Source organism: Mollisia scopiformis, assembly GCF_001500285.1.
Source record: "Mollisia scopiformis unplaced genomic scaffold LY89scaffold_19, whole genome shotgun sequence".
Classification (NCBI taxonomy): Eukaryota; Fungi; Ascomycota; class Leotiomycetes; order Helotiales; family Mollisiaceae; genus Mollisia; species Mollisia scopiformis.
This window is the reverse complement of record NW_017263599.1, coordinates 65,568-83,124: the sequence shown is the minus strand read 5'-3', so window position 1 is coordinate 83,124 and position 17,557 is coordinate 65,568. Positions and strand designations below refer to the sequence as shown.

At 46.3% G+C, this 17,557-nt stretch overlaps 6 protein-coding genes across 6 annotated transcripts; 3 read left to right on the top strand and 3 right to left on the bottom strand.

Moving 5' to 3' along the window:
• Positions 1–1,511: 1,511 nt before the first annotated feature.
• On the top strand, positions 1,512–2,267 carry LY89DRAFT_753679 (uncharacterized protein; the record flags this gene model as incomplete). The annotated part of the gene is made up of 1 exon (XM_018221284.1): positions 1,512–2,267. One exon carries the CDS (start codon positions 1,512–1,514, stop codon positions 2,265–2,267), a length of 756 nt encoding a protein of 251 aa, XP_018067519.1.
• A 73-nt stretch (positions 2,268–2,340) lies between these two features.
• Positions 2,341–4,702, bottom strand: LY89DRAFT_651263 (seven-hairpin glycosidase). Its single transcript, XM_018212147.1, has 4 exons — positions 3,559–4,702; positions 3,394–3,508; positions 2,937–3,235; positions 2,341–2,844 (listed from the first exon to the last, which is right to left on the bottom strand). Exons 1-4 carry the CDS (start codon positions 4,490–4,492, stop codon positions 2,411–2,413), a joined length of 1,782 nt encoding a protein of 593 aa, XP_018067518.1. The 5' UTR covers positions 4,493–4,702; the 3' UTR covers positions 2,341–2,410.
• Positions 4,703–8,022: 3,320 nt separating this feature from the next.
• On the bottom strand, positions 8,023–10,334 carry LY89DRAFT_753673 (uncharacterized protein). The gene is made up of 2 exons (XM_018221283.1): positions 9,070–10,334; positions 8,023–9,010 (listed from the first exon to the last, which is right to left on the bottom strand). Exons 1-2 carry the CDS (start codon positions 10,129–10,131, stop codon positions 8,081–8,083), a joined length of 1,992 nt encoding a protein of 663 aa, XP_018067517.1. The 5' UTR covers positions 10,132–10,334; the 3' UTR covers positions 8,023–8,080.
• An 880-nt stretch (positions 10,335–11,214) lies between these two features.
• LY89DRAFT_672399 (uncharacterized protein) lies at positions 11,215–11,886 on the bottom strand (the record flags this gene model as incomplete). The annotated part of the gene is made up of 1 exon (XM_018213284.1): positions 11,215–11,886. One exon carries the CDS (start codon positions 11,884–11,886, stop codon positions 11,215–11,217), a length of 672 nt encoding a protein of 223 aa, XP_018067516.1.
• Positions 11,887–13,339: 1,453 nt separating this feature from the next.
• Positions 13,340–15,092, top strand: LY89DRAFT_651261 (SET domain-containing protein). Its single transcript, XM_018212146.1, has 4 exons — positions 13,340–14,350; positions 14,401–14,426; positions 14,472–14,560; positions 14,607–15,092. Exons 1-4 carry the CDS (start codon positions 13,637–13,639, stop codon positions 15,077–15,079), a joined length of 1,302 nt encoding a protein of 433 aa, XP_018067515.1. The 5' UTR covers positions 13,340–13,636; the 3' UTR covers positions 15,080–15,092.
• A 545-nt stretch (positions 15,093–15,637) lies between these two features.
• Positions 15,638–17,515, top strand: LY89DRAFT_591325 (amino acid transporter-like protein; the record flags this gene model as incomplete). The annotated part of the gene is made up of 7 exons (XM_018209648.1): positions 15,638–15,778; positions 15,841–15,911; positions 15,965–16,078; positions 16,130–16,212; positions 16,262–16,660; positions 16,712–17,037; positions 17,081–17,515. The coding sequence occupies 7 exons, from the start codon at positions 15,638–15,640 to the stop codon at positions 17,513–17,515; spliced, it is 1,569 nt and encodes a 522-aa protein (XP_018067514.1).
• Between the last annotated feature and the right edge of the window lie 42 nt (positions 17,516–17,557).

Sequence of the window (17,557 nt, the reverse complement as noted above, 5' to 3'; positions counted from 1 at the left end):
TATCTAAGGAAATGAGGGTATCCCCAGTTTTGTCATGCCCCCTAGTAGCTCCCCTTTTCAGCTCATATAAACTTAAGCAACTCTACATTCTATTTTATCGACTTAAATTCAAAATCTCTGCGCTGTCCGCTTTGTGCTCCTCTCCTCCTTCTCACTCATTCTCCTCACCAATTACTAGATGCTATGCGTACAGCAGTGGAATCAGTATAGCAGTATAGGGGTGCAGCAGTGCAAAGAGGAGAGCTATGCTAAGAGCTGGTCAAGTGATAATAGAAATTCACATTGAAAATATGAGTACCTTCATACTTGAAAGTTAATGCTTGCAATACTAGAAGGCTTATACTAGATAGATAGCGCAAGTTCCGCCCGTATTTTTCGCGTATTTCTTATTTTTCGATTAAATGTACTACGGTTGATCTTTAATACAAAAAAGTATTTATAAGGATTTGTTTAGCAATTTATGAAATAGAAAGATTTGTCAGAAGAAGTAAACAAGTAAGAAAAAAGTTGTTTTTCTAAACATTACTTTATTCTATCAGCTTAGTTATTGTTAATCGCTTTAATACCGCATACTTACTTTAGTACTAACTGCACTACTTTAATAATGCTTGTTGGAAAATTGAAAGAAATAAATGAATAAAATAAAATAAAAGTTAATAAGAAAAAAATAACTAAGAAAAGTGTTTCAGCCTCGTTTGAGTTTTTCAACGCTGGTAAAAATATATGCTTGCCTTTTCTCACTTTTCCTTCACTCTCACTTCTTTCTTACTCTTATTTCCCTCCCACTTTCACCTCCTTCTCACTTCCTTGCCACTCTCACTTCTCTCTTATTCTTATTTCTCTCTCATTCTCGCCCTCCTTTCATTTTCACTCTCTTCTCACTCTTACTCTCTTTCTACTCTCACCTCCTTTTCATTCTCATTTCTTTTTTACTCTCACTTCCTTTTTCTTTTCTTTTCTTTTCTTTTTTATTCTCATTTCCTTCTTATTCTAAGTATTAATAAAAACAAGCAATGCTATAGTCACAAGAAAGTAAGTAGCCATAAAGCGGGCAGCAATGAAGTAAGCAGCAGTGAAATAGGCAACAAACAATAAATAAGCTATACAAGCATAACTAATAAAGTGAATTAATTGTTATACGCGCTGGACAAATCATAGATTTTTACTCATTATTAGACAAATCTTTCTTTTTCACAAACTAGCAATAAAATCACAGTTCTTTTGCTTATCATTAAACAAAACCATATAAATACGTTTTTCTACAGGAAACTAGCCGTATTACATTTCTTTGCGTAACTCTCACCCTTTTCGATACTTTCAAACTTGAACTTTATCGTGTAAATATCACTTTCTCGATTATACCTACACGCTTTCGAGTAGCTCTCGCCCCTTTCACCTCATTCAAACTTGAACCTCCTCGCGTAACTTTCACCCCTTTCGACACGTTCAAAACTGAACTTTCTCGTCTATTTCTCCCCCTTTCGATCACACCTACACCTCTTCACATCACAATGCCACCAAAACACGACCCCAGAATGTCCGCGACGCCACAAAATGAACGTCCTGTGCCTTCTCTCCAACCTTCATTTGACGGACTACCGCGCGGAGACGGCTTTACTACTCCATCGCGACAATATAATGGGGCTCCTCTTATTCCAACTTCATATCCGACCCCAGTCACGTACACCTTCGCACCTCAATCTAGGAGGGTTCCACAAAGTGGGCACTACTGGCAACCTCAACACCCATATGGAGCCGCAGCTCCTCTACCAAATCCTATAGCTACAGGTCTTCCCCGATACTCTTCTGCCAATAGTCGCGCTCCGGAGTATGGTCATTTACCGAGTACGAATGTACGGGGAAATCGCAGTGAGAATAGAACTGCTCTTGCTGGACCTGAGGACGCACAACGGGAGAGGGAAGCAGCGAAGAAGAAGTCCGACCTTCGAAAAATGCAGCAAATGAAGGAGGAATCGGACCAGATCAGGGACAACCAGGCACAAGTCAATGCACAAATCTCGCACGAACATCGCAAGCGTCGAAAGTTGGATATCGCACACAGACTTGAAGCAGACAAACTTAGGGTTCAGAAGGAGAAGAATCTTGGGGAGGAGAATGTCGGGAAGGATAGGAGTATCTGGGAGAAGAAGAATGTCGGGAAGGAGAAGAATATCGGGGAGCTTGTCAGTCCTTCACCAGAGCCTGATGTCGGGGAGAAGAAGAATATCAGGGAGCTTGTTAGTCCTTCACCAGAGCCTGGTCTTTAGGCAGTTGATAGTTAATGCGATGGTTTTCACTTCCGAAAGAATGAAATGTGACTGAAGTCTGATTTTTACAAATGCTTCTCTGAACAATTCAAAGCGTTCCAGACAATAAATAACGTTAGATTATTATAAACTTGCCTGACATTTCATGCTTTGCATTGTACCTGAATTGGATGGCACTCAGTATTGAATACCCACTTCCCCAAATCCACAATGTCGGGCTCAGCAAACATCAGATACATATACTTCAAGACCTCAGCAAAGAAGAAGCTATCCAAGCTATTACTCTGACTTTCGCCCCATGGCATACCGACATTATTGACTGTTGCGAAAGCGACACTATTCCGCGCCGTCTCATTAAGACTCAAAAACATGTCCCACCCGTATTCGGCCCAGCGAGGATCGCCAGTAATGCGATAGGCGTAGAACCAGCTCTCAAGCGACTCTGGAAATGATGCATATACCTCATTTCCATTGACGATGAACTCGCCATTTGCTGCTCCATTTCGGCGGTAGCCATTGTCTATGTCAACTGTCGGGTCCGGAGGATACGTGTTATCGCTGTCGTACCATCCCCAGTCTGCTCTCAGTCAGTGGAAGACCAGTTACAATTATTCCGTTCAGAGGAAATACATGTTGATATAAGAGGTAAAATGAACTGAAAGAACTTACAAAGGGGGCCAAGACCCGTAGTAGTCGTATTGTAGGTCTGATGACATCCATCTGCAGCGGCGATACCTAGGTCACAAAGGGACTCCATGCCCAAGACCTTGCAGCCAAGAAGGAAATTGCCACCTGCAAAACAGCTGTAGTCGTCCATGGTATAAGTCAACCCGCCATTGGTGTCCATAGCGCTCAGAAAGGTCAGGTCATCAAATCCATAAGGATGCACCGCGATGTGAGCCTCCGTACTCTTGACGGCACTAAGCCAGAAATCGGCGTACTCTTCGGTAATATTATCAGCTTTGTAACTGATGAAAAGTCAGTCTATACCCTTTTGAAAGAGCTCTGGGGTCTATGGAATCCATCTCCGGGGTTTAGCCACATCTTCTTTGATGAGTGGCTCCCGAAGCGGAACCTCAAGATCACGGATCCTTGGAAGGAGAAATTAAGGGCGTTTTCGACGTACTGATATGATTTGATCAGGTACTCCAGGAACGAATCTACTTCGGAGTGCCACCCCCCAGCAAAGTTCAACATCCCACCTGCGGTGGTATCGAACTGGGTGCCTACCAGACCAGGATCTAAAAGAAGGTCAGCGAATGTCCGATGACGAGAGTTAGATTAATCTTACAGGTAGGGCTCGGATTCGGGTGTACAAGATAGTACTCTCCAGTGTCAACGAGTGAGCGGTATGTCTCGTTTCCTGTCAGAGCGGCAAGGCGGTACCATTCGAGCAAAAATGAGCCCGCTGATGCCGTGTTGGTGGAATTGTAGGTGACGCCATTTGATGCTGTGTAGGTACCCTCCACGGGAGTGTTCGTACTGAAGTCAACGTCCACGGCTGCTATGCCCGTAGGCGTTTGGAAACCGTAAGCCAGCTTGTCAGCCAATGTCTTGGCTTGCGTTAGCAAAGCCTCGATCTGGTCCGGATCATAACCGTTGTAGAACTGGCCACTTTTGAGCAAGTCGTAGCTAGATAGTAGACCGCCTAAGTAGCGAATAGTGATGTCAAACATTTCAACGTCGCCATCAGGTGTTGTGGTGAAGTCGACCGTCTGGATCCAACCAAGCATCTTTGACACTTCGTCGGTCAGATTCATGACAATGGCAGTATCGAGCCCATCCACCACAGTGACACCCCAGCCATACCAGTCGTTGGTGCCAGTCTTGGATAATGGCTGCAGCTCATCGTAACCCCAAGCATATTCGACATAGGCGTTGAAGGCATATTGATATGCCTCTTTAACGGCCGCTGCACGAGTTGCATTACCACCCGTTCCTGAGGGAAATGCGTACTGGACCGACTTGCATGCTGGTAGGGTCGCATTGCTTGTGTGGGTAGGGTGAGCGGAGGACGTCGTCGCATTGGCCGCGAAAAAATATCCCGATGCCGTGGCGGTTGCAACAGGTACCGGAGGCGTGATAGCAAGCGGGCTGTTGATGGCACCCACTGTGGCGTTTGTTTTCCCTTGGCCTATAGGAACTATACTTGGCCGTGCTGCAAGGGCCCGCACCGGAAGAAGTAACAATAACGAAAACACGCGGGGAAGAGGCTTCAAGATCATGTTGAATTTCTTGGCCCAGGAGGCTGAATTGAGAAGCGAAAAAGAAAGCTTGGCTTGCAGGAGGGAAAACAATCTGGGCCGTTATGGATTTAATACGCCCGGGTTCTGTCTTCTTATACTAATAAGAAGGAAGATCCATTCATTTCTGGACGTTGAACAGCGATCACTCCCTCGATTGCGGGGTTCGATAGTCGGAGTGGCCACGGCGAGATGCAGGATGCGCACCCAAGGTCTACCAGGTCGAGTAACCTTATAACGCTGCAAGCAGCCCCTTTGTAATACTAACCAAGGTCATTCATAATCAAAAGCCAATGACGACCTTCCTGTTTGAGACAAATCCGTCGACAATGTTACATATGAGGGCATATAGAGTCCATGCGCGTGCTGCAATCACATGCAGCAGGGTTCTCAAGCTCGATTGGAAAAGGAAGGTATCCGATAAGGCTAGGAATCGACTGCCGGTGCAGATCATAATCATCGCAGACGCGTGTCGAGAGGTTCGTTCCTTTGTATGAGATTGCTTGGATACCACCGATAAGCAGAGAAGTAGCTGCAGACATATCGAGAAGTATACCTATATTAAAGGAACTGGGAAAGGAAATAGAGAAAAGGAGTTGAGGAAATGTCGAGAACAACGGAACTAGCGCCGCGCTAAATTTCACGTGACTGGCATCCCTTTTTCAATCGCAGCCGAGATCCCGAGGTCGGTGTTTTTCTTCGATTTATGTTTGTTGGACGTGAATGTAGAGAATGTGCCAATATAACAGGTCAACGATCAAAACTATACAGTATGTCTTTTCTATGATTTCTGGACAATGTTCGAAGCCTCTCATTTGAGTCATTTCATTTCACGACATCGGGTACGTACTTCACTCGAAAGTACACCACGAAAACAACCATTGATTGCACGGGGCTCACAGATACGCAAATACTTGTCAACATCTTTCGCCATGCAGAAAAGGATTCATATTCAGTTTCTTTCATTCTTGGGGGACCCATGCAGTCCACAAAAGAAGTTATGTAGAAAGCAGCTAATGGACACTTCATCTTGAACGGTATCAACTGAGCTCGACCCACTTGTTGCTACCTTCCCGCCGTCGAGGCCATCATTTTATAATGACTGACCGTCCTCCATCATGCTTGATGTTCCTACCCTTAAGAGATAGCGCTTCATGATCTTCTCGTTCCAAGGAGCAATCTGGCACCGGCAGAAGCTCTCAATTGTTTCACTGTTCAACCCACCTTGTCCGGCTTCCTTCGCCTTGTTCGATGCCCTCGATCGAGCGTGTGCGGAGCTGGCTGACTTTGATCCTTCTCTTGACTTGACGACTCTGCCCGACTGGACTTTTCTACCCGTTTGACTCGATCTGCTGGCACGGACTTGGCTTTGGCGTTGCTTCAATCGCTCTCCCTCTCTGGTCTGTGCCGAATCTGACATGCAAGAGCAGAACTGCATTCTGTGCTTTAATAAAGCTCTGAAGAGTGCCCTTCTTTCGATGGGTCAGGACCGAGAACTCTTCACCGAACATGGTATTTGTCACATCTCCGCCGCCACCACCTAGATCCAACTTCCAGTACACAGCCGCATCAAAGCAAAGTCTCCTCAAAGGGGATTCGGGGGAGAACTTGTTGTAAATTTGACCGAAGCTATCCTTCAGATTCATGTCGAATTTTCGTCTAGGTAGCTCATCCTTCATGATTGATTGAATGACGGCATTGGCGAAGCTGGGACTTTGCAAGATCTCGGTAAGCATGTAGGCATCGATGTTAGAACCCACGATTCGACGATTGGTGTATGCTCCAGTGGCAATCCAATTGACGAAAGCTTGGAATGCTTCCCACAATGGTGCTAAGTACTCCTCTGAACCCGCACCGACCAAGATCTGAAAGTCAAACTTAGGTGTCGAGCTACCCAGTTCGAGATCGATAAAGTAGGGAATTTTGACTGCAAAGCAGTTGAAGAAGAGCTACTACTGAGAAACTTGGATTTCGGAAGTTTGACCATTGTCGGTAACATGGTAGACAGTGATGAGCAACTCGGCTTTAGATCTGAGCTGGGTCAGCATGTAGTAGTCGAGACTCTCTAGAGTTACGAACTTGGTCCCATGTGCACAATTTCTAAAGTTCTTTGGGATTGTAGAAACCTCCGGATTACGAGCTTTGGAGCTCACAAAATACTCTACCATGTTGCCTTCAGGTTGAGCAGCGTGTGGAAAGATGATCCGAGGTTGAGGAAGGAAAGATCTTTTGTGTAGTGATGATGAGATCGTCAAGGCTTTTACAAGGCCGAGGAAGGTTGAGAAAGCACGGATACTTGTCTCGAGATGTGATTTCGTGATCAGATTGCGGGGATTTTGGAAAGCTGGTCTGAAGAGGAAGGACCGATATCTTGTGCCAGGATGAAGGGACAAGATCGAAGGTGTTTGGGGAGTAGAACAAAGTTGTACAAAGAAGTGAAGGTGTTGAGAAAGGTAGAAATGTGGTAAGCGCGCTTTTGTTTTAAAATCGAAGTGAACGTAAGTCTCCAGACCCAAAGTCGAGCTACTGTAGATGGTGCATACTGGAGGCTGTTGTGTTGAGATCAAAGTATCTTAAATGCTTTGCTCCACTGCTCTAACCAGGCATTCATCACTTGACCATAGATAGGACCTGTGTTACCCAACCAGTGCCAGCCACTTGCTAATATCTAGACTATCTGAGATCTCGAGCACAGGCAGACCTTTATCCCTAGTCAAACCTTCATGAAAGTCAATCAGCTTGGTGTATGGATATAACTTGAAGTTTGAAGGTCATAGCGAGAGAGATGCCTCAACTTTTCGGTCTAATCTAGAGAGGAATCATATGCAGTCTTTGGCGGCCGCTTGCCACAGCAAAAGCTTACATGGACTCGAGTAGCCATCGCCATTGGACCAGATGTGAGTGTCTGGGATGAAAGATTTGTATATTATTATTTGCTAGCTTCACGAATGATCTATTTTCCCTGGTCTTTCTGGAGAAAGCTTGTCTAGCAGATCGCGTCCTGAAGCTCTTCGCTTCACGCTCCCCATTTTTGGCCTCGCTTAAAAAGTAAACAAAAATTTCAGTATATAAGAAAAATCGCAACCACCCAACCGAAAAAGATGAATTGAATCCTGAGGCAAAAACTCAGATCTCACCTGTCGATAAGGGGAGATCGTAGAAAACTTGCTCGGTGTCGTGTGCAGTTTTTGAAGTCGCGTTATGGCGTTTCTCGTTGTGGCGTGGCTAAGTCCATCTGGAAATCTGTCACTTGAGCTAACAAGATATTAGATAACCTTTGGTTTTCCGGACTTAGCGGAAGAAGATTTGCTTATTTAACTTTATCAAGATAGCTAAGGCAAGGCTGAGGGTAGCGAATCAGGTATGAGGAGCGAGTGACTGACGTCGGTTTAGCGCAATGCTAACGTTGTTTTCTCGCGTGCTACCTATTCACCTTCCAACTCGAACTTGGTTCAAGATATTTTTGTGTAAATATTTATCTAATCTTGTTTTCTTGACTTTCTGGATATAGACTTCGATATTCTGACTTCAGCGGCCAATTCGACCCCGAGGCCGTAGCTAGCGGCATCGTCATGACATGTGCATTCCTGCCTGCAGAGCAGCAACACCGATTGTCACCAAGGACAACATGAAGCTTGCTATCGCGCCCGCATTCTGAATGTTTTGCCCTAACACTGAGACCAATATCATCACAATAAAGCTTCCCAGGCCAAATATCACAGCAGCCACGTACATGAGCCGCCTCTTGCTCCATCCTTCAACAAACTGCAGACCCCAACCAAGTGGAGGGTAGTCTCGATCAACGACCACCAGTCTATCTCTCAGCCTTCGTGGTATCTTATTGAGGCAATGCCGATTCGATCCTGCAAGCTCAGGGTGTTGAAACATATGCTTTAGAAACTCTGGCCCAAGTGGGGGAATGATCTTAGGGGGGTTGGGAGGTCCATGCCGATACTCCAAATCTTTTGTTGGAGGGGGTACTTCATCTAGCTTCTTGATGTCAATCAAATCGTTCCCGAATAGTTCGAACTTGGCGAACCTGATGCTCTGTAGACTCCACAGGGAAAGCCAACGGCACCAGCGTGTTCTGAGCATGCTATACTCGGCATGAAGGCACTGGAAGAGTGCTTGATCATTGTCGATATCAGACACATCTAACTGCCTGAGCCTGACAGCCTCTGCGCCAACTCGATCATTATAGCACGTCAGTAGATAATAGACCTCAGCTAAGGTATGGGGAGGGGTTCGCGTTGCTCGACTTTCCGAGTAGTATCTGAGCTCGGTCTCAACAAGAACAGGTGATCTTCTGCCTCTCAACTTGTTAACAACGAACTGAACGATCTCATAAATGTGCTGGAGAAGTTTCGTTGGAGCGCGTCGGATGGTTGTGTCGCTTGGAGGAGGTGTTCGATAATTGACCGTTTGCAGATATTGTTCCATTTCGCGGGCCGCTCCAAGTTCCAGCTCAAGATAGTCGTCATATAACGCTTCTCCACATGCCTATAAAACACGTGTTAGCTTCCTCGTAATAGTCATGAGAGATGCAGTGATAAGCTTACACATTGCCATTTTACTCTGGTCATGCCTCGTGGAATAGGAGGCTCTGGTACGAGAAGAGTCCAGATATACTTTCCAATGCTATTCAAATTCCAGCCACGTGGTGGTACGCTGCTTTCTCCGTCTTTGGAAGAAGTGAGCGCAACAAGCACAGTCTCTTTGTTGTTAAGAGACACATCTGACGAATGATCATCAAAATTGGCAGCAGACTTCTCCAAGTAAGTGTGTCCTAAGAGCAACTGGATGTCTAGCCGTAGCTGTTGGAAGGCATCAGATGTCATAATAAAAGCTTCCAAATCAAGGAAATCGTCTGGATCTTCTTGTACATTTTCGGCTTGGGACTCATCAGACTCGTCTAGTTCTGGATCGCGCAAGATACGAGGTGTCTCTTGACTTGATGATTCTACAAGGCCCTGTGCGAGCTTCCTGGCATGGCTCCGAACAAACTTTGCTGTATGTTTCTCGTCGCCAGTTGTTGCAACTTTCTCAAGATCTCTTGCAAACTTTTTGAATAACGTCCCTAAGTTGCGACTGACCTTTTCCGGTGAGGCTTTCGTCAAGAGCTCGTCGTACTGCTCCGAGAAGAATCTCAAGAGACTGAAAACTCTTTGAAACGCAGTCTTTGCCTCGGGCACACTCGAAGCAAGAGAACTTGTAGGCGACACAGAAGCAAGGGAGGTTATACTATCGGCGAGAGACTGCAAAGAAGAAGAAGAAGTTGATGACGGCAAATAACGATCTCCCGCACCAACTAACTCTCGGTTGAGGGATATGTCTGTTGTCGTCGTAGAAGGAGTTGTAACAGGTATGGCTGAAGAGTGTTTCTTATTGTCTTTTATTCCCTCATTCTTCGGTCCTTTGCGAATTTTGAGCTTTGAGCGTCGTGACTTCGAAGAAGATGAAGTTTGAGGGCCATCTGGTGGTGCGGAACTGCCTCCAGTTCCAATGTTGGCGTGTTCCCCTTTCAGATGTCGACAATTGGGGCAAACTACGTCATACACAATAGAATTTGGACCAAATTCACACCAAGAACAGTACCACGCCATTACAGTAGGTCCCGGCATTGTGAAAACTTTCCTTGGATCTTCTGGAACATGAAAAAGTGAGAATATATAAAAACGCAATACAGGTGGAAAGGCGTTGTGGCTTAGCTAAATTAGTAGCCTTCCTGTGCAAGGCTTTAACATTAGGTACATTTGGGCTGCGGCTGCGTTAGCCTAGTGGTACATGGAACCTTTAATGGAAGACTCGCAAGAGAGTGGCTGAGTCGCGACATGGTTGTCAGGTAAAATAACGCAAGCCGGAAATCGACATGCAGCCTCGAATTCAGCAGGGCTCCAGTGGAATGGATGTTACTCTTGCCTTTGACTCTGATAAGGTTACCATGTCATAAAGTCAATTTTTTTTATTTCATTTTTCTGGAAACGGCCGAGAGAAGGGAGATATGACTTACTATCGTCTGGACAGCAAATAATGAGCAAGGCGGCCATTCAAATTCTACATAACTTCAGGTATCTCCACGATCAGTACTGACTCCAGCCTGCGCAAACACGAGTACTTCGGCAAAGAGTATAGGTTGCAGGCGTGAGGCACAACTAGGTCAAGGACTAATTCCACTTGCAGCTCAACTTCTCAATATAACTGTTATAACAGTTGCAATCAAAACCCTCACTAAAGGACAAGACAAAGACTCAGCAGCAGGCAAAGAGAATCTAGCATCTCTAACAAAGTGATGGTACGCCGAAGCTCATTGCAACGACGGAACCAGTTTCGGTGGGCTATTGCAGTAGTAGGAGAGACAGATATCATCGATGCAAGAAGTAAGGCTCTGGGTTCGCAGCATGGCGAGGCGAAGCACCGCCCTCATGTAGCCACATAGCCACGTCAAACTTGCATACATGAGAACACCCTCACTAGAGAATCTCAGCCTCAGGCTGCTTTTCCGTCTACTCGGCGTTGTTGCTCGCATGGTGATAGCAATCAAGACCCAAAAATTGCTCATACCACTTAGGCGCTATGTATACTTAGAACCAGCAGTGGTGAAAGGAATAGAAGAAAGAAGAAGCGACTCCTTAGTACGCCGTGACCAAAACATCCAAAATTTCCAATAAGTGGGGGTATCGTTACAGCATTATACAATTAATCAATCAATCAATCTCTCCTCGCCTCCTCCGGCCTTCTTCCCACTCAATGTCATATCTATCCTTATGTCTTCGCTTCTCTGGCGGCCTCTCACTACGACTCCTTCCTGTCTCATGTCCTCCAAGCCCACCAAGCACCAAACCGCCTATTGTTCCCAGACCAGGGAAAATAGCATCCCCAATTACACTCCCGCCCACCGCTCCTAAAAAGGTATTTCGACTCCTGTGATCTGGTTGTTTCGCATGACCTCTCGACCTCTCCACCGACCGCTCTCTAGATCTCTCTCGCGGCGAGTCGTCTCGATCACGATGATGATGGTGGTGGTGATGATGTCGTGGAGGCTCCGACACTGATCTCCTCCTGCCAAATGACTCCTCCTCCGACTCATCGTCTTCCTCGTCATCGAAGCGGACTTGCTGTGGAGGCCGTACTTGAGGTGGTTGCAAAAATTGAGGATTTTGAGGAGGATAGTATGGCTGAGGCGGTGGACGAGCAACTGGTGGATTGTAGGGCTGCATGTGTTGAGGATAATTCGGTTTGTGGTCTGCGGGGTTGAATTGTGGTGGTAGAGGCTGATGGACCTGTGGCGGGGCAGCATAAGGCTGATAATGTGGAGGAGGGTAGTTTGGTGCTTGGTCAGGCTGGTTGAAGCTGTCGTAATACTCCTGTGCTGCCATATTTGTGGATTATTAGTTGTTTGAAGACGAAGAACAGCTGCCTTCGAGAAGAGGTATATAGATATGTTCACCTGAGTGGCGTAGCTGAAAATAAATCGGACTCGAGTAGGCTGGGCGGGTCATCCCCGCGATTTGACTATTGTAACGTCACCTTGCATTGGCTGATTCCAGCTCTGTGCTCACGTCATCCGCTTGGTTTTTGAGCCTTGTGAGCAGGTGCCGAGCGACGACAAGATTTCTTGGTAGAATCCCAGGAGAGCACATGCCCAAACGGCGAGACCCGTCGATCCGGCATCTGCGAGTGGTGTGTGTCTTCTGACACTTTATTTACAGTAGAATGATGTCTAAAGCTGGAGGTCGAGGGGTTGAATCGGCATACGCTAACCTTAAACTTAGCGACTTGGCAGAACCCTTGGAGAAGTCTTGGCAGACCTGCTTTATGAACATATGCATCCATGACTTTTGAGATCAATGACAATGACATATTGCGATCCTACTTTATTGTATTCAGGTAGCTATGCTTGAGAGAGCTCAAGTATCTCTTGTCCTACTTGTTCATAAAAACTCATAAAACATTCCATATGACTTTTCGAGGTCAATATTCTTGGAATAGCCAGCATTTGAGAGTTTTGCGATATTTGCGGCATTTGCGCTGTTTGCGATATCCGCGCAATATGCGCAGATTGCGCTGGTGTCGCATATTGTGCACCAACGATAATCAACAGGCAAGAGGGCAAAATTAGAGCTTAGTGTTTGTCTACTGGCATCGTGAATTTTACTAATTACTATCACACCACTTTCAAGCTAGCCTTCGTCAATCGATCTCTCGTGCCTAGCAATGATAACCTCGTTTGAGTTGTTGACAAATATTAGGGATTTGCTCCACTCAGTGAGCCGAGTCACAAGGGTAAAGGTTTAGTAAGCCAGCGTGAAGAGCCCTGAAACTAGTAATCGAAGAGGCATTCCGAGGTATGTAGGTGCATGCTACTTGGCGACATAGTTCTTGATCAAATATCAACGACTAAGCAGAATGATCGCCTCACCTTTTCTTATTCGTTTTGCAAATGAAAGGTCTCACTCCGAGAGAATTGATGTGAAGAAATGTCCAAATTTGGAAGACAACTTTTGTTGTCTTCCGGTAAATGCAGCACCTTCGCTTAGCCTGTCAGGGGCTGGTGATGATCTTCGATTCCATGAGCAGGATTTGATGTCGAAATATTTTTAATTGTTTCGCTTTCTTTGCAATTCAGGTTGATCAATAAGAACAGAGTCGTTGCAAAAGTTATTCTATAAGCTCACGAGATACCAGTAGTAGATGAGGACAGCCTTTTGTGATCTCAGTGAACATTAGCGGAAACCTCAACCTTAAATTTAGCGCCTTGGCAGGAAAGCTTGAAATACTTCGGACGGCGGCTCCTTTCTTCTTCACGAAACAATTTCTGCAAGGAACAATGTGACCTTTCGTCTGTCTTACCCTTTGTGCTTCCATCCAACTCACGCAGCGGTTCTAATTGGCGATGTCACTAGCCGCGGCGCGTTTGAGATGGACTTCAGACAATGATGAAACACCCCTTGGCGGGAGGAACGACAACCGCTGCTCCGTATCAACATCTCCCAGAAGCCTGTGGTCTAAGCTTAATTTTCATCTGATTATAAAGAAGCGAACGCTCCAGTAAATTATCCACAAGGTGGAAGACTGATTACAACGAAGCGAGCTCTCCAGTTATATATCCACAAAGTGGGAAGCAAGATGCTTTTGTCCAGTCTGCTCACCTCATCCTTTCTATTTGACCTCATCAATGCTGGCCAACCTCTGGATGTCAACTTCCAAGCGAATTTCACTGAGATTGCGGAGAAGGTGAAGGTCAATTCCACAGAAAAAGTCTTGGCAGCGGCTCTCGATGTATTGGAAGGTTTTGACGACGAGGATTTTCTTCAGGACGATTCACGATCAGGCTATTGGACGCATGAGCCGGAATGCATACACAACGATGATCATTCGGAGGAATACTGCGTCTACACTGACAAGACGTTTGCTCGTGGTCGAGGCATATCATTTTTCACTTCACCCACAATAGCCGCGCGAGTGGTTGAACTCTCCGCATTCACAGATTCTGCAGTCCACGAGGATGTGAACAACTTTGAAGACCCTCCATGGGAAATTCGAAATGTTCCTGGACGCGGCAATGGATTATTTGCCACACGAACCCTTCATCGGGGAGACCTCATCCTGGCAGATACCCCCGTGGGCGTCTTCCAAAGCGATGCATTCTTTCTCGATTATGCAATTGGATACAGATATCTTCATACAGCTTTTGACCGCTTGTCGGATGCTACCAAAGATATCGTCATGCGAACCGCAGCCCATTCTCCTGGTGACCCGTATATGGAGAGAATCAACACCAATGCTTTTGCTGGAGACTTTGAAGGAGCGCCTCATTTCTTGTTCTATCCGGAGACAGCTGTGGGTATTCTATCTGTCTTCAGGTGACATCTACTGATCCTTCTTTCCAGCTCATGAACCACGATTGTCGTCCGAAGTATTTTCATCCACCTTGATTACGGAGACTATGTTAACTTTATAGTACTTTATATCACCATGATACGAACACGCTCGTTCACTCCACCTACGCGTCCCGTACCATCCTGCTGGGAGAGGAAATCACCATCACGTGTAAGCCCTCGTCAGTGTCCGTATTTCCAAAATTAACGTGTTCCAGATATCAACATCCTCGAACCTCGCTCGGAGCGTCGCCAAGTTCTGAATCGCTGGGGCTTCGAGTGTCAATGTTCACTCTGTTCCCGCAGCAATGCCGAGATCAACCACTCCGATTCTCGCATTCGGAAAATTAATACCCTCCAGACTCAACTCTCAGACTGGACAGAAAACTCCATCGCAACTCCAGCAATGGCCGAAGACCTCCTTTTACTCTACGAGGAAGAGCATATCCACGCAGCAAAGGGAATCGGACACATGCTCGCAGCTTTAGCGTACAATGCTGAGGGCGACATTTCACTCGCGAAGAAGCATGCGAAGTTGGCACTAGAAAGTGGCGTCGTGACTGATGGGTCGAAAGAAGCGGATGAGAATGACTTAGAAGCGATGAGAAAAAGCCCAAAGAGTCACTGGAGTTATCTGGTGAGGAAAAAGCAGAGACAGGAGCGAGAGAGGAGTGTGAAAAGTGGAAGATAATGCTAATAGTAATGTTCAATTTTATTCTCATGATCCAGTACGCTACTGATTTTGACTATTGTGAAGTCGAGAAAGCTATCTGTTTATTATTTCCTCTCTGGTTCGAAATCTTCGTTATCGTCTGCGGACGTGAACACCGGTCGCTCATATGTCCAGAAGATTCAATTGAGAGCTGATGGAATCTGGGAAGCTCCCGATCTCATGATACACAGATAGTTCTGGTTGGCTGCGGTATTCTGCGGTTCGTGCCGTCCCTTCCCAAACTGGTCGTTTCGACTTTATCCGATTCGCTCCCTGTTCTGCCCCGCAGATATTGAGTCTGTTATACTCGAGGTGGCTTGGTCTTGCATCTTCCCAGAATTGTAATTCGTCAGATCGTCTCGGGTCCTGCAGTCTGCCGATTGCGATCCTGTTCTTGTATGATTTGACCCCACCTTCTCTTTGTTTGCTCTTATCGTGGGTCTGTTTGATTTCTCCAAATGCTTTCTAGCCATGCCACAGTCGCAGCTTGCTCGTAGAAACCTGACAATTACCGATATGGGAGTCGACAAAGAGAATATGCAAGTCGCTGAAAAGTCGTTTGAGAAAGTTGAATTCGGGGAAGAAGAATCTGATGATGGCGGAATCCCATCCGAGTACAGAGGTACTGCGTCGGACAGGAAAGACATGACTACCTTGGGAAAGAAACAGGTTCTACGCGTAAGAAGAACTGCTGGCTCGTTTCCGAGTACATTCTATTGTCCCTAATTAACTGGGTAAAGCGCAACTTCAGATTCATTACAATGCTGGGCTTTGCTAGCACTGCAATGGCGACATGGGAAATCCTGCTGCCGTATAGCTCTTACATTCGTCGCTGAGAACGGAATTATGCTAAAAGTCTCATAGGCTGTTCACTTTCGTACTGACAGACGGAGGAACTGGTGACCTATTCTGGGGCTTTATTGCTGCGGGTATTGGAATGTCCCTGGTTTACGCGAGCATCGCTGAAATGGCATCCATGTGAGTACTAGAACCTTTGAGCCTTCGAACGGAGCCGATTTTCTCTTTGAGGTGCCCAACTTCTGGAGGACAATATCACTGGGTCTCTGAGTTTGCCCCTCCCAAAATCCAGAAATTTTTAAGCTACATAGTTGGTGAGCAGCATATTGCCTCAGGGATAGTTTCGCTTATGACCCGTCCTAGGTTGGTTGTGCGCGATTGCATGGCAAGTCTACCTCGGTGGCGCATGCTTCATGGTTGGGACAATCATTCAAGGCTTGATAGTCTTGAACTTAGAGGACTACGTGTGGAAGAATTATCATGGAACTCTACTGACAATTGCTGTCATTTCCTTCGCCGTCTTGTTCAACACGGCATTAGCTTCGCGGCTTCCTCTCATTGAGAGCATTTGTCTGGTCCTCCATACGGTTGGCTTCTTCGCAATCGTCATACCTCTATGGGTGATGGGATCCCATTCCGACGCGCATGTCTTGCTGGACTTTACTAATTATGGCGGCTGGCCGAGCACGGGTCTGTCGGCAATGATTGGTTTGACGTCCCCAATAAGCGTACTGACCGGATTTGACTGCTCGGTCCACATGTGTAAGTCAACTTCTTAGGGTGTGATAGTACATACTTACATAATGCTGTCAGCGGAAGAGATCCAAGATGCTTCCATCACCCTTCCCAGGGCGATAATGTGGTCCGTAGTCCCGAACACAGCTCTCGGTTTCATCATGGCGATCACATTGATCTTCACCTTGGGAGACATTGACAATATCCTGGCGACAGCAACTGGTCAACCCTTTATTCAAGTCTTTTTCAATGCTACTCAAAGCCTTGCTGCGACAAATGCCATGACTGCAATAGTGGTTGTACTCTTGATCTGTTGTGGGATCAGTGAGCTCGCCACATCTTCTAGGCAAATATGGTCATTCGCCCGAGATCGTGGGCTTCCCGCTTCAGATTGGCTGTCCAAGGTGAGATGACTTACATTCAAAATCAGCTGTACTGACTTTGCAGGTCACTCCTGGTTGGAACATTCCGCTTCGAGCAGTATGTGTCTCACTTGTTGTGACCACTCTCCTCGCGTGCATCAACCTTGGTTCTTCGACTGCTCTCAACGCCATTAACTCTCTCGGCGGGGTCTCGATTCTAGGCTCTTACTTTATTACGATCAGTTGCCTCATCTGGAGGCGAGCTTTCGGTCGTCCCTTACCACCACGGCGATGGTCGCTGGGAAAATTCGGCATGGGCATTAATATCTGTGCTATTTTGTTCCTGGCACCTGTCTGGTTCTTTGCCTTCTGGCCACTTGCTATACCAGTCAACCCCACCAACATGAATTGGTCTTCCACAATGTTCGGTTCGATAATATCTATCGCGCTTGTTGACTATTTTGTGCAAGCGAGACACCAGTATGTAGGGCCGGTGGTGCAGGTGATACGAGACGAGTAGATTATATAGGCAAAATATACAGCATTCTCTTTGCGCCAACTC

Coding starts and splice junctions, on each gene's coding strand:
- LY89DRAFT_651263 (XM_018212147.1), bottom strand. CDS start 4,492: ATGATCTTGAAGCCTCTTCCCCGCGTGTTTTCGTTATTGTTACTTCTT. Junction 3,236..3,393: donor TACCTGATCAAATCATATCA/GTACGTCGAAAA, acceptor ACTTTTCATCAG/TTACAAAGCTGATAATATTA. Junction 2,845..2,936: donor TACGGGTCTTGGCCCCCTTT/GTAAGTTCTTTC, acceptor GACTGAGAGCAG/ACTGGGGATGGTACGACAGC.
- LY89DRAFT_753673 (XM_018221283.1), bottom strand. CDS start 10,131: ATGCCGGGACCTACTGTAATGGCGTGGTACTGTTCTTGGTGTGAATTT. Junction 9,011..9,069: donor CCAGAGTAAAATGGCAATGT/GTAAGCTTATCA, acceptor CGTGTTTTATAG/GCATGTGGAGAAGCGTTATA.
- LY89DRAFT_651261 (XM_018212146.1), top strand. CDS start 13,637: ATGCTTTTGTCCAGTCTGCTCACCTCATCCTTTCTATTTGACCTCATC. Junction 14,351..14,400: donor TGTTCTATCCGGAGACAGCT/GTGGGTATTCTA, acceptor CCTTCTTTCCAG/CTCATGAACCACGATTGTCG. Junction 14,427..14,471: donor AACCACGATTGTCGTCCGAA/GTATTTTCATCC, acceptor TTAACTTTATAG/TACTTTATATCACCATGATA.